General features: G+C 41.3%; 1 protein-coding gene across 1 annotated transcript in view; it reads left to right on the forward strand.

Annotated features, from left to right (window-relative positions):
- The first annotated feature begins 400 nt into the window (after nucleotides 1–400).
- Nucleotides 401–27,975, forward strand: part of rims4 (regulating synaptic membrane exocytosis 4) — a 50,818-nt gene continuing 23,243 nt past the window's right edge. Inside the window, exon 1 of the mRNA XM_047582845.1 lies at nucleotides 401–1,679. Coding sequence (XP_047438801.1) covers nucleotides 1,583–1,679 — 97 coding nt within the window. The 5' untranslated portion in view covers nucleotides 401–1,582. The remainder of the gene's footprint in view (nucleotides 1,680–27,975) is intronic.

Raw genomic sequence — 27,975 nt, forward strand, 5'->3', positions numbered from 1 at the left:
TAAGGACCGTAGTCAGAAAGTCGAATTTCAAGCATAGCTCAATTAATTTGTGCATGGAAACACACTGAATGTGGAAGCTCAGCCAAATGCTGATATATATCTGTATTGTGGCTCCTACAGTCAGATTTGTGGGTGAATGTTGTTGCTTTTGCAGAATGAGGCCAGTGATCACTCACATACGGAGATACAAGGGAACAGAGAGCAGAACAGAGACACTATGAACTTGTAATGCCTTGCATCGCCTCCACTGTCAACCCAAGCCACACCCATATTCCTCCATCCACATTTTGATTGGTTGGGCTGCCAGCAACAGTCGTTCTCTCCTGGTTCCTCCTGCCCCTGCCCCTTCTCCTCCTCCTCCTCCCTTCTCTCCCTCCCTTTCCACCTCCCTCTGCTCAGTCTCTCTCTCTCCCTCTCCAGTGAATGAATCCAGTCAGACACAAGCTCTTAAACATCACAGCCTTCCTCTCTCTCCCCCCCCCCTCTCTCTCTCTTATCATCTCTGTCCTTTCCCGTCTCCGGAGCAGACAGTCAGTGGAGCATCGGCACAGCAACGGAGCAGCACCGGACTGACGGAGGAGAGAGGAAGTCAACGAAACCCCGCTGACAGCAATGCATCATTAAACAGTGCTACAGTTCAGGGCAGAAGCAACAGATTGCCCTCACTTGCAATTGTTGCTACAGCTGATCTTCTACTGATCTGACCTGGGCTTGGAGACGAAGCAGCTCCTGCACCTGGCATCTCCTGGGTTTTGAAAGTCAGTTTCTCCGTGCGAAAGAAATGCCTCCCCTCCGGCCGAAGCAGAAGGAAATAACAATGCTGAGTGACAGGAAAGAAAAGCTTTGATTCAGTCGGAGAGAGCAACACGTTTCTTGCTGGGCGTCAACATCACCTCTGCCACCACCAGCGTCTCCTCCCATCCTGCTTCTCGTCACCAGGATCTAAAGACATCTAAAGAGACCGCACGTACAGGGGGAGGATGTTAGATTGACATGCAGAGTTCAGGGAGTTTTTGCCGTGAAACAAAAACACCAGATCAGGTAGTATCCGTTGCGAAGACGCAGGTAAGGTCCACCAACAGACGTCAGTAAGTCCGCCAGACTTCCACTTTGACTTGTGAAGGGGTGAAGAGGAGGATGGACATCCGTGTTGGCAAAGAAGAAGCCAAACACTAGAGAAGAGATGACAAGAAGCGAGAGATACAACCCTGCTGCACACAGCCACAGATAGATACTTAGAGAAACACTTAACCTCATCAAAAGTCATCAACCTACACGCATGTCTTTCTATACGCTTGTTTTCTAGGATGCTTTTGCACCCGAGGAGCTTGACTCTTGTCTAAAAGAAGAAAGAGGAGCATCAGAATCTCTCACACGAAAGTCAAGTTTCTGCACCGGCGTCACTCGGTGCGAGCCGCCCAAGGGGGGGATTCTCGCTCGACTCTTCTTTTCGAAGTGAGGTGGATCTGCCGTGGGGGGCAGCTGACAGCCATCCAAGACGCCGCGAGCCGTACTCCGCGTGAAGAATGCCCAGCCGCGCTTGGCCAAGCCGGCCGACCCGGGCCCGACGCCGGGCCTGTACATGGAGAGATCACAGAGCCGGATCAGCCTCTCGGCGTCCTTCGAGGCCCTGGCCATCTACTTCCCCTGTATGAACTCCTTCGATGAAGACGATGGGGGTGAGTGAGAGTCACACACACAGACATTAAGGCATATGTTAGTTGTCCCATGTCCGGAGCTGTGTATATCTGGAGAAAGGTCTCATCTCAACGTGTTCACATCGTTCAGAAAACCCTAAGTGTTGTTCATAGTGTTCATCTTCAGAGTCATATTTTTATTGGATAAGAAAACAATTAGCTGATTGGTGGATCAGTCAACCAAAAAGAAAATCAACTGCGAGCAGTTTTAAAATGGACGCAAGTCATTTATCTGGTCTTGGATCCTTGTGTGGTATTTTGACTGTCGTATGCACAAAGAGAAGACTCTTACACGGAAAGAGTAAATGAGTTAAAAAGCATAAATGATAAAGATTTGCAAAACACGTGACTGATGTATGTCTGGCACTTAGGTGATAACGTTGGCATTTAGCTGTGTGTGTGTGTGTGTGTGTTTCATTGTGGTCGTATGATTCTCTCAGTGATGAGACTGTCAGTCCATCCACAAAGAAATCATGGGTTTTAAGAATAAAACCGTCCATATTACAACAGTAAAAGAAAAATACAACTGACTCAACTCCTCTGAAAGATCACAGTATTGTAAAGAACATCTCAGTTATTAACACGTCGTCTTTACTGATCGGGGATGTTTGTGGCCTAATTATGTCTCCTACGTGACACATGAAGAGAAAGACAGATTTTCATTTGAATTTGTTTCACTGCCTTCAGTGAGATGTGTCAGATGAGTTGAAATAAGACCAACACTGACAAGTCCTTTGTGCACAAACACACACACACACACACACACACACACACACAGCCTGCGCGCACACACCTCTGAGGTTATGTCTGGATTCTGTGATGAGATTGCAGGATCATGCATTTCCTCAAATTGGATGCATCAGATGATGTAATGCATTTTGCTCTGAACTCATATCATGGCTTCATTACGTTACTCCTGAATTTCACTAATCCTGTCCAGAAAACCGCAGGACTAAGAGGATCCTTTTGATACCGGGTGACTTAAAGGATGAAAAATAGGACATGAAAACTGACTGATCTGGAAGAATGTGTGTTTGCAGGTTAGAAGGTGCACTTACTTAGGTTTCTTTTTAGTGGAAAACAGATTTAACAGGTAGTGAAAGCTTCTGTCTTTACGTTTTATGTTAGAGACACATCTGTCAAACCACACAGTGAACAGCTATAGCTAACCAACGTGAGTAATTAAGTAAGAAATTAAGTGGTGAAAAATTCCCAAGTGGCCGCAGTAATACTGGTAGCATAAATGAGCTAATTTATTTCTTACCTCAGGAGGTTGAACTTCTTTCCTTCATGGTGGGATATGGACGTGTATCACAGGGTGTGTCGACGCAATGTGATGTCTCACTGCTACATCCAGTGAGGCTGTGACACGTCAGACACCTCATCTGAAGACACAAATCATTGTCCGACAACATGAACATCTAAAGGGAATAAAGTGTATATAGACCAGTACGTCACCATGATTGAGGAGAGACGAACTTTACAGACGCTTTGTAGCTCTAGCTTGTTTCTAAGCCTCCCGGCTAATAAGTAGCTCTTCCAGGTTTCTCCTTTTGAAGACCTATGCTACCATCACGTAGGGAGTTATTTCCTCTCATGCAGTTGCAGAAGCTACATTAAGTGCAATCGACCATGGGCTGCCAACTTTGCGCTGTAATCATCAGCATCCTTTAGGTCCAGACACAGGCGATGTCAAAAAACAGCAGCTCAGCGTCCGTTTGGTTTGTCTTTACCATTAAACTTTCAACCAGAAACAGCGCAACCTCGCGAGCAGCCACAATACGAAGCTGTGCATAATGACCTTAAAAAGTCTACGAAACACAATAAGAAAATGAAGTTAAAGTAGGTAACTGTGCCAGGGCCCCAGGACAAAGTGGCCTCAAAATCATGCCTCCTGCATGTCAGTGTATTCTAACAATTTTAGGATTCGCAAAGGCTTTAGAACAATTACATGTTGCAACGTTAATTTTTGGTCAATGAGATTCATCAGCTCTGTCCATCCAAACCATTCACCTTAGAAAGGAAAGGGGAAGACTTAATTTTGAGACAGACACTAACAAACAACACCCACCTTCAATGATTTTATAATAAATTATAATATGAGAACTGCCACAATGTGACAAATGGTTTGTTAAGAGGATCCTAGAGGGAAATAACACCTGGATCTGCTTCTCCTACCTGCACAGACATGAGCTTGTGAAAATATGTAAGATTTAGCATAATAATGAAAATAATTTGTGGATTTAAACACAACTATAAACAAATGTTACTGCATGGCTGCTTTCTGGATATAGGCGAACATATTAGTTTTAGGTTAATTGCCAATTAATCTGGTGGACGAACGGGGACATTGTTTTTAAAAATAAATGCGTCATTTATTATTGCAAGATTCACGTCACCAGAATAAACAACAGAGTCAGAGGTGAGGAAACTCGCCAGAGCTAATTTGCGCCGTCACCCTATTCCAAGGTGTCTTTTGTTGCTTCCACGGAGAGCAAGGCAAGTCAGTATCAAAACATGAAATCTCAAACATTTTGTGTGAGCACTGCACAGGAAGGCTCTCACTAACGCGGCCTACGAGCTCCCGCATGTCCGCTCCCAAGCCAGGACACGCTAATTCATACACCCAACTGTGATTGTAGCACATACGCAGAAATACTCAGGTAAGTCTACACACAGGCACACAGATATGAAAGCAGTGTGTGGGGTAATCAGAGCGGAGCGGCAGGCCGTGGTTTGTGGCTCTCGGTCTAATTAAATGCTAATACGGCCGCTGATTGTGGCTGACTGCAGCTAAATAGAGGCTTGATTGCAGGTTAATTCTTTCTCTCCTCCTTTCTGCCTCATTGTTTCTCCGTCACTCTCTCTCTCTCTCAGACACATTTGCAGTCTGTGGTTTGGAAATCTTAATCGCTTGTTTTCAATTCAGCTCAAATATGCTTCATTGACAGGACAAAAGTGTAATCTGTTCTCACAATAGTGAAAAATCAAGTAAGAAAAATAGAAGGTATAACACGACTCAGAACACAGACAGAGTTACAGCAGTAGTCATGAATCTTCTTAGCCTTACGTAGCCAGACCATTGTGGGTGAATGTTGTTGTTTTGATGGTATGTGTTATGGACAAACCCATCGTGACGTCCCCCAGTGGATTCTGAATCTCGAATATGAAGCCTGAAGTGGTTGCCATCTCGGATGAGCTTTACTCCACCGACGCTCCAAATATGGACATAAGGGTCCTGTTGGGGGCGGAGCTAAATCAGCTTGGACATTGAGACCGCCCAATCAACTCTCGCTACCTGTTGGCTCAGGCTAATTTATGTCACTTAGAGCAGGAACGCCCTGAATTCTGCAAAATTTTAAACCTTAATAAAAAATAAATGAATGACTTAGAAAAACAAATCACCCCTGTGGGGTTGTCATGAATAGTGAAATAAACTACTGAGGCCAAAATCGCTTTTTGTACCAGGCAAACTCCAGACCTCAAAAAAATAAAAAAAATGCATGGGCTGAAGAACTTCAAGTTCAACGTTCTTCCATAGACGAGCAGTCTACAACCTTTTTTTGCACCAAGAACGAGGCATTTCCAATAAAGCAATTTTCCATAAACAGGTCATCGTGCACATAAATCATAATCATGTTTTCTGCTGTAATCTGCCGTCTCATCATTGATTCACTTGACGGCTTCATCTACCGGGCATGAAAACCATGTGTGGTTGGGGGCCGCTGCTATGTAAGGTCATTCAAGAAAATAGGACTGAATTCTCTGCATTATTTTTATCATGATAAACTAATAAACTCACAACTAGTTCATATTAATCCTTCTGGTTGTGTTCACTGTGATCAGCGACGACTTTAAATAGTAATGATTTATGCCAAGGGAAAGTAAACTCTAAATGAAAAGGCAGGTTTTGATTTGACTCTAATTTGACCCCTTAATGATACAAAACAAACAAATAAAACATGAATTCTTATTTCTTACATCTCTTAGAGGATCACACTCAGCCTCATGTATGTGTTATCTAGCAGCTCAGGTGTCAGATTACACCATCCTAGGTGACAGACTGACAGCTGATTCTCCTGCATGTTTTACAGTAAATATCGAACATGAAAATCCACTCATCAGTCCACTCAATCCATCGCCTGTTTATAGTAATGTAGAAAATCCCAAAGGTTTTTATTATTACTTAATGTTATTGTTATCATTTTCTTTTTTGATCTGGTGTAATTTTCCAACTTCCTCATCAAGAGTCCACTTTGGCTCTTTCAGTGGGCTGTGGTTTTTACTGAAGTGGAGAGAGACAGATAAAACAGGGAGAAGTGTTCCATAATATGGTTCAACAACAATATGGTTCAACAATACGATTCATGTTTCTCAAAATCCACCACTGCATTTGATTGCAATGGGTTTCCTCCCTCAGTCCTAAATGTTGTCACAAAACTGACTGCAGCTCAAAATGAGCATTTACGTTGAGTTGGGATGTTTGTCCAAGGTTTTTTCTAACTTCCTGAAACGAAAGATCCAATACTTGACGTTGTAACGTAGAAAATGTTTTGAAAGTATTTGAAATTTTCTTTCTAGCAATCTTTTTATCGGTTACACAAATAGTTGAAAAACCAACTGAGGTCAACACTAGGGGCCTCTTCCTGGAGAGAGCTCAAAACACTAAATAAAAGACCACTTCCAAAATGAAAAACCCTGAACAGAACAAGATAAATAAAAGCAGGAGCAGCCTTGGAACCAGATCATGCAGCATGCGGTCAAAATCTGGCTTTACTCCTCTAAACTGGGTTCAGTCAACTAAACTAATGAAACTGGATTGCTGGTAAATCGACCAATAGATAAAACAACACTGCAAATCAACAAAGGACAAAGGTGGTGATGCAGGTGGATGTGAGAGGACGTCCCCGCTCCTGCTGATTGTTGCTGCCTTCAAATGAAACTCACGGAGCCCTCAAACTAACAGTTTACACATTAACGACAGGGTCATTTAATGTAATGATATCACCCAGTGGGGATCTTGATATTGTATTTTCCTGGGGCGTATCATAACATTCTAACTCTACACAGCTAAATGGCAGTATACTAACTTACCATCCCCCTCCAGCATTTCTGAAAACATTTTATAAGTTGTGAACTCAGTATTTTCATTTCACGAGGTTGTGAATTCTGCGCCAGCGCCGTTCATTGGGACGCCTCTCGTGAACACGTTAAACATGATTTGTAGCGTTTGTTTATTTCACAGCTCTAAAGTAGGGTGACCAGACGTCCACTTTTGGGACCTAAAAATGCTTAATTTAGCCCCCCCCCCCAGCCCCAGCTGAAGGGTCCTCTTTTTCACAAAGTCAAATCCAGTCACCCTGTCTAAAGAGGAGGAGGGGGAAAAGAGGGGAGGTCAATATAAAATGTAAGAACACAAAGGCGCAGGTAACAGTGTCAATGATAAAACTATTTCATGAAATAAATAATAATGCACTGGTTTTATAAAGCGCTTCTCCATTGGATGCTTAAGGCGCTTACAATTGGATGCATTATTCATTTGCTCACACAGTCACACCCTGGTGGTAGTAAACTACCTCAGTAGTCACAGATGCTCTGGGAAAGGCTGACAGAAACATGGCTGCCAATCCGCGCCTACAGCCTCTCCGACCACCACCAACATATGTTGTAATCGTCAAGAGTGTGATTTCTCAGACTCATGGCTGAACTGTTTTGTTGCACTCAGACAACCATTACACTGATTTCAATACATTTGAAGAATTTATAAATAAAGCTTTAACTTAGTATCTGTTGCTGTCCCAAGTGTTTCACTAGCAATGATCGATGTGGTTCATGTACTCAGCGTAGCACCATAGGATTGTCTAATCCAGACACTGTACTGGGCAATAGAACAGTTTAATAAAAAAGAGAATAAAACACCAGAGATGGAAAAAGGGTCGGAGACGGTGGCATCCCTGGGCAGCTTATAGGCAGGTGGTAGTTTCACTGAAGTCTAGAGAGAGGTTGGACCAGGTTGACTAAGGCTCAGCCAAGCAAAGAGACAAAGAACAAAACAGGGGTCAGAAAAGTCAAGCACCAAGGAGGAGGCACAAAAATCTGATTCAACTAATTTTAAAAGGCAGTGTCAAGTATTCATCTCTGAGAGAGCTGGGAGACCGGCTCTTTTATGGAGGCTTGATGAGCAGAGGTGGTGCAGGTGAGTTAAATCAACCAGGGCAGAGAGGCAGAAAGAGACAGAGATGCCTAAGGATTAGGAAAACACAACAAATATAACTCATTGTCTGAGCTTGTCTTCACATAGGAACATTTTCTACTGAGTAAAAATAGGATGGGGCAAAAATGTCCACAGTAGTTAAGAGTTAAGGCTACACGCATAGCAATCAGAAAGTGATTTAGTATTATTAATATTCATCATCATATTGTCTCTTCTCCTCTTCCTCTTTCTCTCTGATTTTCAATCTTAGAGGAATAAAGTCTTTCCATTTTGAATTGCACATCCTCTTCATGGTTAACTACTTCAAATAGTCGAGTCATGCCAAGTGCAAGCCCCTTATAACAGGAGTCTTCAATGTTTTTTAGGCCAAGGAATGAGTACCTCCATCTGCAGTACCTCTATAGACCCCCTAGGGGTTGCGGACCCCCTGTTGAAGACCTCTATGCCTTAGAGAGTTTCCCTGCTGTCATTGTAAACCTAACACATTGCCCCTGATGAGGTTTAATGTTCGTCATTCCTTGTGGGGCCCCTATACTGGCCCGGGGCCCCTAGCAGTTGCCTGCCCTGCCTGCGCCTCTGGACAAAGTTCAGGATAAACTATTTCCATTCAAAACTGCACCTATTAAGTACATCTATTATTATAGATCATGGTCCAAAAACTGCAGTGCGCAAATGAAAGCAAAAGTACAATTTCTTTTACATTCATTTTTTAAATTATAATGTTTAAGTGTGTGAGGGAAGATTTTTTTTCTCTCCTTCTTGTTCATTTTTATGTCCCCATTAATCAGATGGGAAAGAAACTTTCTAATATAGAAGCAGAACAGGTGCTTCTGGTGCTGCTGCTCCCGGAGACTAATTGAAGTTATATTTCTTAATGTAAGCGTGCATGCTGCTGTGATTGCCTGCTCGTAGGGAGCGAAGGTTCTCGCAAGAAGTGCAAAAAACAGGAAAAGTGAAGATTTTTCTAGATGGCTTATGCCAAAAGTGGTTTTCAACTGACTCTGTGATACAAACCTTAGTGGTGGGTCCAAACCTTCCTTTTTAGAGAAGGAAGTTATAAAGATTAAGAGCATGCATCAGGTTTTATAGCATCGTAAAACAGCTAACGTAATGAAGATAATGATGACATTAGCCATCAGCGAATCAGGGAATGGAAAGAGAGTGCGTAGAAGGAACGGCGCAGAGGTGCTGTGACAGGAAATGGGAGCACAGAGGGACAAGTGTAAGCAGACATAGGACTGATGGATGGGGCAGCATAAGTGGAGGAAGTAAAGATAGGACGGAGGATGAAGACATGAAGAAAGACGGTATTAATCACACATCAACCTGAGGATACAAGCATTGAGGTCTAGGAGCAGGTCGATAGAGGTGAAACAATGGCATGGGAGGGGGAAGAGGAAGTGAGAGTTGAAAAATTAAAAAGGCTCAGTGTGTCTCTTTTCCTCCTGCTCGCTTCTTATATGTTATCCTCTCTTCCTTCGTCTTGCACCTCTCGTTTTCTTCCTCCCTCCCTCCCTCCCTCTTCTCCTTCCTTTCATCCTATCATAACTCGATTTCTTTGTCTTCATTCCTGCTGTCATGTCACAAAAAAGGCCTACTGCGTGCAGGGAATGCGAAAGGAGGGACTTGAGAGAAGCACAAAGATTTCCGTGTCAGAAACGGGCAGCGTGACCTCTGTGCGGTCGTTTGTTCAGTTAAAGTATTAAAAAAGAAATAATAATGTCCCGGAATTTTTTTCTGTCCACAGGAACATGTGGCTAATAATGCATGGGGCCAAATAATGAGGCAGAAAGATGCATGGAGCTGGTGTCAAAGATGTGAGTTATAATAGGGAACGGAGGAGAAAGAGGGGAGAACGAGCGGAGGAGAGAGGTCTCTGGTGTGCTTCTGAGCTGGAGAGACGACCCAGAAAAGTCAGGAGTAAAAAATGGACTGCCCGGAAAGGAGGTCTACTCTATAGGGAGGAGGAAGAGGAGGAGGAGGAGGCAGAAGGGGTAGGTGAAGGCTGCAGATGTTCATTTGTTATAGCGAGCAATATGGCAGCAGGGAGTGTGTTCTTAATGTGTGTCGTAGTTTGTTGCAGGAACAGTGGGGTAGAAAAGCAGCATCAAGCAGCATTGTATATCAGAAGCAGGGCCACATGACACAGAGAGAGAAGGTTTGATGAATTACAATTTATTACCCGGAACATAATGAGATCCTCTCTCCCAAACCAACATCTTCACACCAACAGCAATCAAAGACCTGTGAAGATCTAATAATTCGTCTTAGCACTGAATGCTGCCTTCGAAGAAGAGGAAGAGTTTCAGTTTCAATCTGAAAGTGTTTTAAACCACTGACTGTATATAAAGATGGATAAACCCTCTGTGACTCCAGAGAGCATGGTTTTGAAGTTCAGTGTGGCGTTTATGGTCGCCACCATTTTGGCTGTGCCTGTCACTATCACGTTCTCAGGGGAACGCCCCCTTGAACGGCAAAAGGCCGCTGCCCTATGGAAAACCGTCATCCACATATTTGTAACGAGCACTTTATCGCAGGTATTCATTAATGCACAGGACAAGATGTTTAAATCTGTTGTGCCAAGATCCCAGACAAAACACATTTAGAAGCCCAGTCCAACTGAAAACCAACCAGCAGGCTAGCAGTTAGCTACCAGCTAGCAACCAACAAGAAGCCACCAGCTAACTAGCCTAGCCAATGGCAGTAGACAGTATGCCACACATCATTGGGCTTCATTCATCGATTTAAGTAGGCCCACGACACCTCAAGAAGGCTTAACAGTTCCAGTTCCAGTTCCTGGAGTCACTCCCCTCCGTGCTGCCAACGCACAACCGTGTGACCTTCAACCAGCGAGAGATTAGCTTTGCCCTTTTTGCTGCTGTTCAAAAAAAGAAAAGAAAACCCAATTGTGCAAACTCTAGTAAATGCTAAGTATGTTAATTGTCATAATTATAACCCTATGACACTGACTGCAACGGTGTTTCATTGCAAATGTTAACTAATTAGTTCTCACCTTTGTTCCTCACTTTCCAGGCAGCAGTAGTATTGACTCATCCAGATCCAAAGTCCATAACTGTCTGTGCTCTTGCACACTTTTTATCCCGGCAGTAATGTATGGTTGTGATATTAAGGAGAGACATTGGCACAATTATTTATTTGTGTGTGTGATTTTAATCATGTTAAAGACCTAGAAATGGGTGATGCAGATCTACTGAACGGGGCTTGATTCTAATATCCCTTATTGCATAGTTGAGACACCACTAAGACTCTGTGGGATGCTGAGCGAGTGATGGCAGCCTTTGGGTTATCAAGTGGGCGCCCCCCTTCTTCGGTGTTTCGCTAATAGGCCCACAACACCTCCAGAGGGTTCAGCAGTGAATCCCAGCGTCCCAGGTTCACCCCCGAGACGCCGTCAGCTCACTTTGAAGCCCAAGTGGAGTCCTTTCTTAGGTGTTTTCCCCTAGCGAGACCTAAAACGCTTAGATTCACATGTAAAGGACTCAAAATGGACCCCAGTATATTGAGAGCAACAATCTCTGCTCTAAATTAACCTTTTGTACATGAGAAACAGCTTTACACACTCAAAAAAGCAAAACATAAAAATGTACGAAAAAATAGAAGAACTGTACAACATAAATAAGGCTTTCAGAATAAAAATAGATACATCTGTATATACTATATATAGCTCAACCATGTGCATGCGTGGGCCACAATGTTGTGCAGTACCTTACCTTAATATGATTGAGAACTCATTTTGTTGAGTAGAAACGTAGGAGACAGGTTTGTCATCTAAGTTCACTCAATCCAGAGCGGGCTTGATGCATTCTGTTTCTTGAATCATAAAAAGCAGTTCAGACAGTTGCCTCCGTGTCACCGGCCCAGTGGGATGGTAAGTGGATACAGTGCGAAAGCAGCTGACCCGTAAAGTGTGCAGCAACCCAAAGAGCTTTTGATGGACCATGAGTGACCGGTTGATATATGCAGCCCATATGCATTGAAATAACATTTTGGGTTTTCAAATGAGCGGGCAGCATGTTGATAGAGGGCAAGCTAGTACCATCTGGCTCTCTGCAGTGTGGTAAGAATTGGGATGGAAGTGGATTTGCTGGATGTAAAACTCCTTTTATCCAGTCATCGCTTGCACTTGCGAGGAAGGACAGCGTTCAGAATGTCCAGATAACAGAAAGTCTGAGTGCTGTTCTTCTTACTGCCATGACAGGCTGTATTGTGCCAGTCTGAGAGCAGGAAGTCAGGCTGACGTAGGCCTTCGAGTGGAGACAAAGCCAGCCATGACAAGCTTATCCTTTGCCTCTTCAAGCACAAAGTTACATAATGAGCGAGAGTGTGATTTCATTCTTAATACCACAGCCGTTAAACAGCCATGCTTTGTGCGGTAATGACAGGAAATCACAAAGAGGCAATTTGAGTGTGTTGATCCGACGAGCTTTGACAGCCACCTCCTATTGTCTATGATGACAGGTTAAATCCTCCCTCCTTGCACGGGGAGCTTGTAAATTGTTGCGATAAGAGTGTCTTTTAGGAGAAATATTAGTTAAGAGGAAAAGAAAATGCTTAAAAGAGACACAGTATCTTCCTTAACTTCATCTGTCACGCCTATTGTCATTTTTCTCTTTCTCGACGTTCTCCCTTTTCCTAGTCAGTCTTAGCGCCTCGTCACTCCCTTCTTCTCCCACCATTCAACACCTGCTGTGATCTGGCACCTCGAAACTTCACATAAAAGTACAGTTTGGGTTTTATTTTTGTATCTTCTGTCAACATTTATGACATCGCACTAACCACAGTTAGTCCTGAAACCAGAAATTGTTGCCAAATAAATTTCTAACAGCAGATAACGAGGCTTGTAGAAAAAAGCACAGTTGTTCCTGACAACACTGACAATAGCACTGTTACGTTCAAGTGTCCCAGTAAGTCACAGGCATATAATTGCCTCCCAAAAATTACATCCATGTGACTCTTTTGTAGTTGGAAATGTATTGCTGTATTGTGACTGTATTGCGGGCCGATACCGTTTTTTTTTTTTTTTTTTACATCAGCATTTGCTGATGGCTGATACGTGCTGCCGATTTTTTTGAGTCGATATTTGGAGCCGATACTGCTTTTTGTCCCTCCATTTACATGATGACACAATGGTAACAAATGTTACAACTCTCAATTTAACCAAAATAAAAACATTTATTGAACTCAAAGAAGGCGCAAACTCCTCCACAACAACAACAACAAGAAAAACGGTCAAAGTTAGGGCTGTTGCTAATGACTGTATTGCGCTGGTGCTATATATCTGTATCAGCGAACACACCCATGTATCAGGCGACATAACTCTACAACGTCCTTCATCAACGTATTTAATGAATCTTTTTCTGTTATATCAACATTTGGCAATTAAGGCATGACGGCGACTACCATGAAAATGGTAAATGATTCATCTTTAAACAAGGAATTGCTGACTTTGGGCACAGTACGGGACATCTCATCTCATTTTCTACTACTGCTTATCCACACTAGTGTCGCGAAGGTTGCTGGAGTCTATCCCAGCTGTCATAGGGCGAGAGGCAGGGTACACCCTGGACAGGTCGCCAGCCTTTTGCAGGGCTAACACAGAGACAAACAACCATTCACATTCACACTAGTACGGGACATGTTGATTGTTATTTTTAAGGCTAAATTTAAATTAATAGTCTGACTAACACACTAATTCAGTGTTTAACCTAATTTGTACTTCAGCGCCTATACCTGATGTGCTCATCTCCAGACATTCCTCCGTTGAAAATAACTCGTAGCCTCACAGAATTAGGATTCACGCAGATCCAGCTCAGAAGTATAAACCAAGCTTATGATGACAAAGCACCCTCCTGTTAGCTTGTTAACTATAAACTCACAACTAGCAATTACTTAACTTAACGTAGCCTGGAGCAAAGACTGGGGAACGGGGAAACAACCTGCTTCGATCTCACCCTGTGCTCTATACGCCCTCACATCCACCCCGATCTCCTCCCTATAACATTTGACATCACAAATTCAGTTATAGAATATAAATGTAATTTATAGGATAGACTATTCACTTTCACTTTACCGTAACTGTAGAGAAACTTTATCATGGATCATTATCCACACCTTTCTCCCACATCTTGTTGCATAAACTGTTTCGTCTGTGCAGCATCCCCTGTTTCATGACAGATGAATGAGTGAACATATAATAAGCTTGGAGGGAACTAATGTGGCCTTGATTTAGCAGCGATAACGCTCATGTTCCTCCTTTTGGTGTCATGTTGCCAATTCGATTAAGCAGGAAAAACTGAGACGCTCATTTAATTATCTGACGCCATTATCAGGTCGACGCAATGAATGTAATTGAATTAAATGTTGTTATAATTTGCTCACACCTTTCTGACAAACCTCGAGGCCCCAGATGTTCGCTCTCGACTTTTTGTCGCTAAATAGTTTAATGTATAAATGGCAATGATTTCATTTTCTGTGTAATTTTTCTTTTTGTGACCATTGTGTAGTCAAGTGTATTGGAGGTACAAAATCTCAAATGTCACCTGCATGCTGCAATTTACATTTCCTTCAGCTTCAAATTGTTATTTAGATGAAAGTGACGAGTGGCAGCAATGGTGTTTTCATGGTGGGGTGCACAGCTACACTGGTGAGGTGAGCAGTTAAAACACTTGACTCTACAAAACACTACACGTACATATGCTGTCCAGTGGTGTTGTTTGTCGCTCACAGTGGTTGTGAGTCGGTGTGTTGAGCATTTACAGTCCACCAAGAATCTTTTAATCTAAAAACACATTGGTGTAATAGTAATAATCCCCCAATAATATGTGTAACCTAATTTTTCTAAGCTAAGTTTAAATAGTCAGATGTTTTTCACACTGTCATACACGTGTGTAACAACTTCATACCTGTTACTAATACTGTGAATTTTTCAGACGCTTTAAAACATATGGAGGTTGCATAAAGTGTCTTAAGGAAAAAAAATAGTGATGGTTATTTTTCTACAAAAGAAAATGTGACTTTTAAGGTTGACTATATTTAAATGTAGGCAAAATAAGGTTTTACTTGGCTTTGAAAGCTCTTATGGAGCATTTATTCTATACTCGAGTCTTCACAGCAGGCATTTCATTTGCAAAAGTCCTTGCTCTGGCATCTTCCTTATTTCAAAAAGTCCTTGTTGGAGCCGCTTCCTCTATCCTGGACCTGTTATTCCTCTTCACTGCCCTGCAGTTTCAATAAAGACCTTGGTGCGAACCATTCACCTCTGTGCCAGCTGTAATAGAGGATAGAGGTCTGTGTTGTGTGGATGTGTGCTAGAGTGCTGGCGCCAGTGCTTTTTGTGTCTGTGTTTGTTAGATCTCTTCAAAGAACTGGCCAAAATTATGTTAAATTTATTTCATTAGAAGCACCAACTAGATTGGTCCCCCTTAATGTGATTTATTGTCCCTGCAGCAACACAGTGAAAGTGTCCAGTCATCCCAAGCCAGCGTTTGCACTGAAACAGATTTTGTGGAGGCTACATTGTTGGATTCATGTCTTCCAGACGTACGGTCTGGTTCTTTGATTCTGAAACTTTATGGAGCTGATTTACAGAGTTATTCAGACACTAGTCTGATTGGACAATTCTTCAGTATTTCAGGACATTTGTCTTCTTTCTCTGTGTGTTTGATATTGAACTGTCAGCGAAGCTGTATTCAAAGTGTCTTCCAACATCAACGCATTTTTAACATGAAATATTCACTTTGTCTGTGTTTAACCACTTTGTGTCTTTTAAAGTTTTACTGTTTCACAAATGACAATCATAGCATTTTGTCTAGTGTCACCATAGGGTTGACATTTTAAGGTTTTCAGTCAGGTATCTTGACAAACTTACACACTTTCATGCCCCTGAGTTATATCACTGGTTAAACTTACATCTCCATCTTTTGTTAATTTCCAAATGTTAGCATGCTAACATAACTTGCTGGATGAAGAATTTGCAGGTCAAAATGCAACACTGATAAAAATTATTTGAAGTTGGCATGCTGACGCTCACCGATTTTCAAGCCCAGTGTAGTGTCTCAGGCCTCCGCCATCTTGACATGGCCGCACTGTCTAATATACAGTTTATACTTCTGTGTTAAGATGAGGCAGAAGCTACGCAGACAACGATGCATTTCCTAGTGACGTAACTGACGCGCACCTCCCCAGAAATATAACTATGCACCATGGCAACGCAAAGAACAGAGCTGTGATTGGTCCACTTGGTAGTAGTAATTTCTGAATTGATTGTTTGGATCAATAAAGAATAGGTAAGGTTTACCGAGGATGTCTGGAGATACAGACATTTGTGAATCCGGCCAAAAGTTTCAGTCGCCCTTGTTGAAAAGAAGCAGAAAGTAGAAACAAAAAAGACAGTGCCGACTAGTGTTTGGGTGGTGTTATTACAGAGCGAGCCAGACAGTGCACAAGTATAAATGGCTCGCACTGGCGCTGGCTATGTGTGTAGGTTATGGTGTCAAGGTCCTGCAGTACTCTAAAAGAACCTTAACTCTGAGCAAATTTAAAAACTAAATAAATAAATAAATAAAGGGTATCTCAAAGTGACCATGCCCTTAATTATTCACAGAAATTGTTAAACAGGAAGTATAGTTAAGTTTTTTTTTCTTGTTAGTAACACAGTAACTGCTGACAGAACAAAAACCAAAGGTAAAATAATGTTCTGGTGCATTTTAAAAATTCTTTACGTCACTTCCTGTTTCATTAAAGTACTTTTTTTTTATTTAAGTATCTTGTCCACACTTCAGTTGATTCAGTCGCATCAAACAGTGGTGTATTTCATGTAGTCTGTGTCACAGTGAAGATGAATATCAGTTTTGTAATTCTCTGGAAAGCAATTTATCACTTTGCAAATTGCTTATGCGACACAGTACGTAATGTTTGGAGGAGCAGAAATAGATCATCCGTCTTTCCCCCCTCCCTTTTATTATCGCACTTCACGGATGCTGTCAACCTCTCATTTTATCTCTTTCCATCTCATCTCATCTCTCTTTCACGTTCCTGCCAATCACCCTCCTTCATGTTATTTTTAATTTGAACATATTTTTTTGTTGTCTTTCCACGTTGATAGATAATTTTTCCTTCCTCTGTTTCTTTGTGTTTGCCTTTGCCTGCCAACAAACATATGAAACATTGCTCTACTAACACAATAAAACACACTCGAACGCCGTTGGTCTTCTGGTACACTTAAATCAAAGCAATAAAAATGGAAAGTTTTATGGAAATGATATGCACTGGAGATATTTAAGTTTGTGTAAGTAAATAATGTCCCTGATGTCAGTGTCCTCATATCCTCCCTGCTACAGCTACACTTAACATTTCCCCAAGGAGCCCACAGGGGTGGACAGTATCCAGCGTATTTCTTCATCAAGACTGAAATGATTATAATTAGAAATTCAAACTTAACTGTTTACATGGACGCTAAATTAAATGATTTTAGACAAACACAACACTTACATAAAACAACTGGTTATATTGCAGCAAGAAACCATCAGATCAAGTGTTTACATGATTTGGATTTTCTTGTTCAGCAGATTTAGTCATATCCAGTCCCAGCTTTGACACATTAAGTGTCACAAATTCATGACAGTCTCACAACCTCCCCTTAGCTTTAAATTTTAAGTAGCAGTAACATTTTGTCTTTATCTCTCATACCTGACTCTAATGTAAACACCATGTGCATAATATGGATGAGTTGAAATTGGTTCAGACTAAAATGCCCCTTTGAGGTCAGTTGCTGTCTCATTTGTCAGCGACATTTCTGTTGGATAAATTAAAGTAAATCCTTCATGATTCCTTAATGTCATCATCATTAAGGTGCACCATCAGTCCAGTGCTTTCATATACTTTCGTACGACTAATGACCCTCCTGCATAAATTGTGTTTAGTGCTGTGTTACATAGCCTTACATATACAGTAAGAGACGTAATGTTTACACAACAGATCATAATAGATTTTCTGTATTGATCTTTAGGTGCCATCTGTGTGTGTGTGTGTGTGTGTGTGTGTGTTCGTGTACGTTTAAAGTGCAGCAGGTCAACCTCAGTGCAGCAGGTTAAAAGTTCATTAATGAAGCACTGATGAATGAAGATTTTTTATGACATACTGTAAATGTCTAATCGATGCAAAGGATCAACCCGGGTATTGGCAACGACGGACCTGATCGATAAACTCCCACGGGTCACAGAGACGCTCTATTTAGCCTGAGTGGAGACGATGGAAGACATCCGGTTCAGTTTGGCGGTGATGTGTTGGCAACACACATGCACACACTCGTAATTACTTCACGGTTCGCACTAACGGAAAAATTCCAAAGGTTTTCGAAAGCTGAGGCATTGCACTTTGCAACCAATATGGTGCCATTATGGTAATTTCACTCGCGCCGCTGCAGGAAGGTTATTACACTCTTATAACATGAGGTAAATTGTTAATAATTGCCAGATATACAAAGTTCCAGGTATTGTGGGAAGAAAATGGGCAAAAACACTTACTGACAGGACGTTTTCTGACCCTTTTATCGACAAAATAAGTCCAAGTAGATGTTTTGAAGCTGTGTTGTCAAATGGGTTAACAAGAAATTTTGATAATTGGTAGGCCTATAAATGATAAAATATCCATACAAGTTTTGTAAAAACAGTTTTTGTTCTGCACAATTAACTATATCATCTTAATCTGTTCAGCTTCTTGCACGAAACAGCTTGTAAAATTTTATCACCTTTCTGTGTCTATGTCTGTTGAGCAAGGCATTTTGTCTTCAGCTCCTCCTGTCCAGCTCCCAAAGACTATGACTGTACTGTGTACATTAGCTCCCAGGTGTTCCAAAATAGCACCGCGCACTCAGCAAAACCTTTAATTTCAAGAAAGGTTAAAAAATGCTTATCTACCGGTGAAGTAATTAGCTGCGGCTCAGTCTTCCAGGCCTGCAATGTTCTGCTTTGTCTATGGTTTGTGGTGCCAAGGTATCAAATAGCAGCTTCTTATTCATCTCGGGCCTCATCTTCATCTGCAGCGCCTCCACAGGGAAAGTCATTTTTTAAACAAATGCAACTTTTGCAGCAACTCCCTGGGTCCTCCTCGTTCTTTCCAACCAAGCACCTTATGCCAGATTTTCTCTCTCTGTAATGAATAGGCTGATGGTGACGGAGCAGTTGCGCTCGTTGGATATTGCAGTACATCCATTTTATTTTATTTGGCCATTTATTATTCCACAGAGGTTCAGACCTGCAGCATCGCCTATTTCCACGTAGGAAGGATGTGATGAGTGAGAGAGCAGGTGACTTTCTGCTTTTAAAAAGATTACAGGTTAACGGCATTCAAAACTTGTTTACTGAGCTAATATCCAAGGCTGTAATGGGCATTTATTTTGTCTTCTTCAGCCCTGTCCACGTGAAAGAATTCTCTCGGTGGACAAAGCTTTGCGGCTGGTGGGTTGCCGAGGACACTCTCTTGTATTTTTCCCTATCCAAATGACAAAAATACCAAAATACCTTCAACGACACCATTGCTCCATCTGGGTTCACCCTAAGCCCTACATCAGCATGGTGAATTTGGTGGTGGGGGCCAAAGCTGTAGATGGTGCTTCATTGTATTATATTGTATGTTTAGGTAACTCATATGTCAACCAACCGTATAAGTCCTTGTCGTTGTTGAGATTTTTCCAACCTGTACCGGCCATGGATTTTTTCAAATTTCAGTGCTACATCTTGCAGAATGTCATGACGATGTCATGTTTTCTTGTTACTCTTAATTAGGTTGTTGCGTCAAAGAGAGAATCTGGCCAGCTCTGCTTCATGCCATTCCTGCAGCTGTATAATTTAGGAAAAGGGAACGTCTACGAAATATTTCCAGAAGCAGTTTTGGATGTCTACATGTCTGTGAAGGGTCTCAGTCGTGGAAGCAGCAGCGAAAAGCCTTCCTAAGACTCTACAAGTCAAGTTGCCGTTGTTTCTGCAGAAATTAAGCTAGAGGGGTAGATTGACGTCAGCTCTCTTCGTTTTTTTCGACACGGTGCAGGAAGGTGGGTGAGAAGTACGTCGCAACCCCTCAGCTCTGCACGGGAGGCAAATAGAGCCTCGCATGTGTGTGTGAAATTGAGAGTTTTGGAACTTTCTGAAGGTACCGTATGATGCCTCACCGACTGGTGTGTGGCACGAACGCAGACTGGGGCCCTCGAGCTGCTTGATGTAACACCCACTGTGCTAGATGTGGATGTTATTTGCACTTCCATCTCATGAGCCGTTTAAAGCCATGCATCGAACGAGAGTCGGGGAAAGGCTGCCGCATGGAACGCACTGTATCTCAATCAGCTCAGTTCAACTTCATTTAGTGGGACGTTATCTGTCTCCGCAGCCTAATGAGAAGAAGGTGCGCGAATTTATTGAGGCAAATGTCTATTGGTTCAGTAGTCCAGACCAATTGAGTGGAAAGTTTGTCTGTTTTTCTTTTTAAGATGGTCTTACTGTACAATTACAGCACGTAAATCCTCCTTAAACTTTCTGCATGGGAGTTTAAAGTGTCAAAAACTGAAACCCCTATATCAGAGACAAACATATATCACGTTCAGAATAATTTATTAACCCTTCAAGGAAATAGTTTTGTTGCTCCCGTAAAGCTGCAAGAAGAGTAAAATACAAAAAGGATAAAATAACCCCAGAAAAATGGAAGATGCATAAAAACTAAATATTGCAGGTAAAAAAAGTAAAAAAAAACGTGAGCTGTTAAAGCTACAGAACACTTACACAGTAATCTACAAAATACAGACTGTTTGTGTGGTCCTAGACATCTAGCTATAATTTAAATTCTCTTGATAGCTTTGTGTCTTTTGAGTGATTTAGGCCACGAGGTGTGACCTACCTTGTCTAATAGTCTGCCCAGCCCGACAGTCAACGTGTTGGCCAGATAAGTTGGCTGAATGGGGAGCGGCTATTCTTGTATCTGCTCCGTTTTCATTAAAATCCCTCTGCTGGGAAACAAACTAATGAGTCCTGGCTCGGTGATTGCTACATCACAACTTCCGTGCATCACCTCAGACACTTTTTTGTGCTACATCACAGTGGGTGCTCCACATCACGCTGTGAACCACATTCGCTGCAAGTGCGGGAGGCTATTTTAGATTTGAGTGGGACTTCGCTCGTATTCTTTTTCCTTCTTCCAGAGGCTCGGTGCAGAGAGAAGGACAGACTGAAGGAAATGTCCTGCTTGATGTTTACATAGAACTCGGCTTTCAACAGCAGTAGTAGAGAGTATTTCCATCACATTCAAGAAAAGGCAGAAAGAATCAGCAGTCCCGAGGAAACACGTGTTTGGCTCTGGGGGTGAACTGTCCCTTTAAGACATCTGGAAACAAATAAACTGCAGCAGCTGGTCACATCTGCTTGTCTTTTCAAGCAAATGATGGCCGGCCAACATCTGTGGCTCCTTACACCCGTAAACATTAGTGTTTCAGGGCCATTACCCGTGTTTGGTGTTCACTGTGAAAGGAGTACATAAACTGAATCTGATTTCAAAGGGAAACAGATTGATTACTCGATGTAACGACAATTATTGGACAGCCACAATGATTGCAAAGAAAGTGTAACACATAGCCGCTTTGAGTTCACAGTATTCACACAAGCTTGCACATTGTTCTCTGATCTTGATCCTTTTATTGAATGATTACAACTTGAAAGTAATGTGAAATTCCCAGTTGTCAGTTTCATTTTCTATGTTACAGGGTAACATTGAAATAGACTGCAGCCTCCCGGAGCAAATAATTCCACGACAAATTCTTCCGATGTGGGGTAAAAGACAGAAGGAATATTTTAAGACAGAAAGAAGTTTGTGTATGAACTTACGGATGAAGCAGGTCTGCTGCAGTGTGGATGCAGTTTGCAGTTTTTACAGTAATTCACCGTGTAGTAAATAAACCAAATACAAACAGTTCCTGTGTCTTGAACTGACACATGCCCAGTTGTGTTTCCTACTACAACTACTACTCTACTTTTAACACCTTAAACTCCTGAGACCCGGCGTCCTCATATGGGGACATTAGGTTTTAGGTATGTGTCAGCTTCTTATTCTGCTTTATTTAGACCTATTGTCCTCATAATGAGACACTGTTTCTCTCAGGTACTGGTAGCGAAGGGTCAATATACCTGTTTATTTATGCTTAATCACTTTTCTAGTTTGATATGACATGCACATTTGACAAATTCATTATTCAAGTACTCATTTGAGGACATTGGGATTTCGTCATTTCCAATTCTGCACTTGCATTAAAATAAACAATTTTATATTTTGGTTACACGTTGGTGACTTAAATTGCAATATACAGTGAAAAAAATCCCTGTGTCCACATAATTTTAAATTTTTTTTTAAACCTGCGTCCAGTACAAACATGATCCTTATTTATTATACTTCTTATGTGCTCTACGCATAAGAGAAATTTTTGTCATAGAAGAATTTTGTCATATTGTTCTTGACACCAGGCCAGTGTGAGATCTGACCTCCATAACCCCTAGCTAACTGTTTTTATTATTATTATTATTACTATTATTACTACTATTAGTCTTATTTATTTATTTAGAGGGTAAATGGCCTTATAAAAAAATAGTCAATTAACTGAACCTGTTCCAGATAAGATTTTCACTACAACAGTTTTAAAATGAGTGATATAGCACCTAAAATAAGATCTGGATCTGGATATATATGAACATAATATAATAATATTTGAAGATCAACATGTACTTAGACTTAAAACAGGTAGATCTTTATTGTTGCAACGAAAATTTGAACAGAACCATGAAATCAATTAAGATCATTTAAGAACAAAACACTCAAAGTGAGTTAAAACAAACAAACAAACAACAACAACAACAACAACAAAAACACTGCAAAGTAAGATGAATTATCTTGGTAGACAAAATAAAAACAAATATATTTTTGCCTTTATTTAAGCTATTTCATCTTAGATTTCAGTTTTTGTGTTCAGTGAAACAGAAATTAAGCACTACATTCTCTGAGCACCCTTCAACAAATAATAAAACAGATTTAATAAAAGAGAAAGTCATTTTCCCAGAACAATCCTCTGTGTCAAAGCAGAGGAACAGGAAGAGGAGCAAATGTGCAGGCAGACAGCGGGAAAGTGAAAGCATGGCACGCCTGGTGTTATGTGCAAAGCCTCGGCGACAAAGCGAATCAGTGTAGAGATGTTGCAAATAGGAAGAACTGTCAATCTCCTAAGTTTTAATCTTTTATCTTGATTGCCTGGTAAGATTGCCTTTTACTCAGCTGCAGATAAAGCACGTTGGTTTGGATTGAACTGAAATGAGATAATGTGCCATCAGTTCCATGAAAGGGTCGCCGCAAAGCAGAGTGGTCGATGTGTCTCCCGCTATTACCCACCTGCTGCATTAGTTACGTAACTCTACTCCGGCCTCAATACACCAGCGTGACCAGAGATGACAGGAGGTTACACACATGCACACAGCTTCGTTTGCACCACTTTTGAGGACAGCACATTAACTTGCAAACGTTTCCAGGAAATCATATCCACTACACGCCCAAGACTGACCTCACCCTCACTCTGACTCTGCCATGGAACATTGTTTTCCCTTTAAAAGTTGATGATTTATATATTAGCGCTTGTGTTCTTCCCTAAGAGGAAGCTGAGTCTCTGCATTGTTAAAGTTTAACGAGCTCTGTCCCCACAACATAAGTAATCCATGCACATACACAGAAAAAGAACAAGGTAATGGAGAAAATAACACGCCTCTGTGTTAAAAGGCTCGGAGAGAACCCTCATCACGGGCTTGGGTTCTACTGCGGTCTCCGTAGTAACCGCATCCATGTCCATGGCAACCGTGTCTATGTCACAGAGGCGGTTTCTGCCTGTTGACTAGTGACTTAACTTCAGTAATGCCACGCGCCCACAACCACCCCCCCCAACAGGCTAACATAGCTACACCTATCCATCCTGTTTCATTGTTACATATCATACATCACCATCACACACACAGCTGCACACTTTATTTGTTCCACATTTTTATTCATCTTCTTTTCTCTCTCTCTCTCTCTCTGTCTCTCTATTTTTTTCTACACTGTGCACCTGATGGCTTTGACCTCTTCTTCTCCATGGTGTTAATACGTCAGTGGAGAGTAACTATATTACCCATCATGCAAGAGTCAGGACTAAACCAATTCACCCTGATCCACACTGCCTTAGAACTGTGGGATTATAATCAGGAAGAGGTGCTTGCTACTTGTTATTTATTCTTTCATCGTCGGATGTTTTTTTGAACATTACATATCATATACGTTTCATACCAAGCATTTAAATAAAATGATAAAATGTTGGTGATTTAGGACACTTGGACACAGACAAGCTTTCAAACAACTAAAACACTAAATGTCGTTGCTACTCCGGGATCTATGGACTTCACATGGAGTCCTCCTGTCTTTACTACCTACGTGTAGGTTCTAAGTGAATGTCTTATTTATTTAAATGTTGGGTTACACTATATTAACCATATTGTACAGATAAAGTTTCTCCTTGCCTTGTGATGCATGCCATTCAGTTAATTGCTTCCAGACACCAGTGCAGAAAAACTAATTATCTGCAGCAACATTTTACTGCACGTTTTACATATGTTCTCTCAACAACTGATCTGATGCTAGTAAAGGCTAACGCAACTCGCGACCGTTGTTGCCACAATAGTTTGGCTGCAGGACAGCGAGTAAAGCAGATTCTGTCGCTCGTAAATCCAGATGCAGGGTAAGATTAGGATTAGGAAGTTCATTTTACAACTCACAGGGTGTTTATGCGGCTGTTCGGGTTGATCACGGGGTCACACCGTTATTAAACCTCACCTCCGTTCTGACCCCATTTCTTTGTGGCTTGTTATTTTTTATAAACCTGCAGGTTTAAGCTCATGGTCCAAAACACAATGTAAATCTCTGTGAGTGACAACGCCATATAAATGTTGACTCTACTTGCAGATGCGTACTATAAAACCATGATTTTGTTCGTGTTCGGTGGTGTTGTCGGAAGCTAATTGTAGCTAAATGTTGTGACACTCAGGCCAGTAGACCATATGTGACCAGGCTCTGGCCCCTACTTTGCTGTCAACTTTGTTGGTTTTGGGCATGAACATGTTGACAAGTGCAAGTGAGAATCAGTTCAGTACAATTAGTCAGTAGCCAGCTTCAAGCCCTGGAAATTGGGTTCAGTTAGTACAAGTCTGGCTTGAGTCAATTTAGGCCACTGTCAGCCCAGAGTCCTCCAAAGTCACACTGAACTACAAAATTAATAATTCACGCTGCCCCCCAACTCAAAAATACACTCACGACTTTGACTGCAACCCCCCTCTGAACTTCAGAATATACTACATTTATTTACTTAAAATGGAAATTTTCACTTTAAGTAGGCAGAACAAATGATTTCAAGCATGTTTGCTATTGGAGTATTGTGGTGAAAACTCTGTGTAGCACATAGCTGATGACTGAGATTGAATTTGGGACGGTGCATGTTATGGGGACAATTGTCTTTAGCACACTTCTTTCTTGAGTATTTCATCAATGTCCATCAATCATACATTCATGTTGTTTTTGGATTGTGATTGTGACATTTTCACAATGTCAAGACAATTTCTTCCCTTCGGCAAGTCCGGTCCCAGTGACTTTAACACTTATGAACGTGCATTTAATACTGACATTTGTTTTTGTGTGGGTGGACCAAAACATATTGCACATTCTGATCTATATTCACCTTAAGAGTCTCCTTTTGAGAACAGCGTCTGGTAGGCAGTGTCTCTTTTTTTCGCTTGCAGACAGCAAGAGTTGGGACAACTCCAGAGAACAAATCCAGCACCAGTTTCTATAAATACACAGCAGATACAGACTGAAGACAAACATCCAAACCTTGTGCCTAAATGCAATCAGTTGCTACGTTTTGAAGGACACTAACAGTCGTAATAATAGTCCAATGGTCTAAAAATGCCTCATGTAACAGAAAGAATTTTCACTCAGGATGATTGGTGATGTAAATATTTGATAATCGGTTCAATAGGAACATATTAGCACCTAATACTAACCCTGTAAACACTTTATCTGATTGTTTCTTACCGGTGGGAATAAATCCATTCTTTCCTGACATGTCTGAACCAAAGGACGGAAACACGGAGGCAACCAAAACAGTTGAAACAACAGTTTGAAAAGATGAAAAAAATCTTCTGTTGAATGAGTGTTGTGTATGTTATGGAAGTTCTATTCTTCTTGATGTTTCAGGTTAAATTCAATCAGAATGAAGAAATACTGACAGTAGCGGTGATTCGACACTCACACAGACGGACAGCTGCAAAGAGCTAAAATACAAATACAATAAAATAACACTATGAAAATACAGTGATAATAACGTGTTAATAAAATAAAATAAAATAAAATAAAATAAAATAAAATGCCAATGTAGAGGATCAAATAAAATACAAATAAATAAATAAATGCTGCCTTTAAAGTGTTGAAGTTATTGCACAAGTAACAGTGTTGTACATGTGTTATTGGATAATGAAAAAAAAAGATATATATTGCACAAAAACATTATTGCACCTGGATTACCGGGAAAAATAAAATATTTAAAGCTAGCAGAGGATGGTCGCATTAAATTATAGTCTGAAATGTTAAGACTGATCAACACTCCTCATAGTTGTTCACAACTGTGGTCCAGAGACATGGTATCTATAAGCAGAGGTAGAAGAGTCTGGCAGAAGTCAAGCGGGTGCACAGAAGAAGGGCACAACATCAAATACAAACTCATAAGATACATACACATGGAACCAGCCAGTGAGCAGGAGCACTAACCCAAATCTGCCAACGACCCGTCCCACATGAACGCGATAGAAATAGCCCCATTCTAGGTCGCTCTTTAATTTAATAACTGCAGAACTAACTTCACAACACTGTGCTCCTGTGTGTGCGTGAGAGAGTGTGTATGCGTATGTGTGCAATTGTCTTTCCTTGGATTCAATTGATTTTCTCCTCTTGTTTCATCAGTTTTAACATTTGTTCAATCAGTAAAACACACACACACACACTAAGCTCACTTATGAAAATTGGTACCATTACAATTTCATAAAATACAAACAAACATGATTGAAACATGAACAAACATGCTTTTGTTTTAAACAAGTGTGTATTTGTGCGGGTTTGAGTCGCCGCCCTTCATATTGAAGGGAAACCTGTCCTGTCCCAAAAAACAAGGTTAAAGACCTCCAGCTCAAGCACTTCATTATAAACTCAACCTCCATCAACACACACACACACACACACACACACATACACACACACACACACTCAGGACACCTTGAAGCCAGAGATAGGTCCCGTAAAGTGCGCCACGCATTGATTTTGCGGTCTATTTTGCAACAAGATGTATGTCCCTGCTCTGAGGAGGAATCGAGTGTGTTTGTCCTTGGCCTTGTTAAAGTGATTTCTCATCTCTGTGGTCGCCCTTCTTCTGACACTGATGAGGTCGGAGCCGGACAAACACATGTGCAGCTATAACTGAACAGTGCCATCACCAAAAGGAAAAGCGCCTATATATATATATATATATATATATATATATATATATATACAGTGGGGGAAATAAGTATTTGATCCCCTGCTGAATTTGTAAGTTTGCCCACTTCCATAGAAATGATCAGACTCTGGTTTTTATGGTTGTTTACTGGTTATGGGTATAGACAGAATATCAGTCGAAAATGCATAAAAAACACACAATCTAAAAGTTATAAATTGTTATGTATTTTATTAAGGGAAATAAGTATTTGATCCCCAACAATTCACTTAGAATTCAGGCTCCTACAGATTGGCTGGTGCGCATGTGGCACACAGCTGTGCTCAGTCAACTAATTACCAATACTCCTGATCTTAACTCGTCATGTATATAAAGCACACCTGCTCTAAGAATCAGTTTCTTACATTCCAACTTCTACAGCACCATGGGCAAGACCAAAGAGCTGTCAAAAGATGTCAGGG

The sequence above is a fragment of the Mugil cephalus genome, chromosome 4, assembly GCF_022458985.1.
Source record: "Mugil cephalus isolate CIBA_MC_2020 chromosome 4, CIBA_Mcephalus_1.1, whole genome shotgun sequence".
NCBI lineage: Eukaryota > Metazoa > Chordata > Actinopteri > Mugiliformes > Mugilidae > Mugil > Mugil cephalus.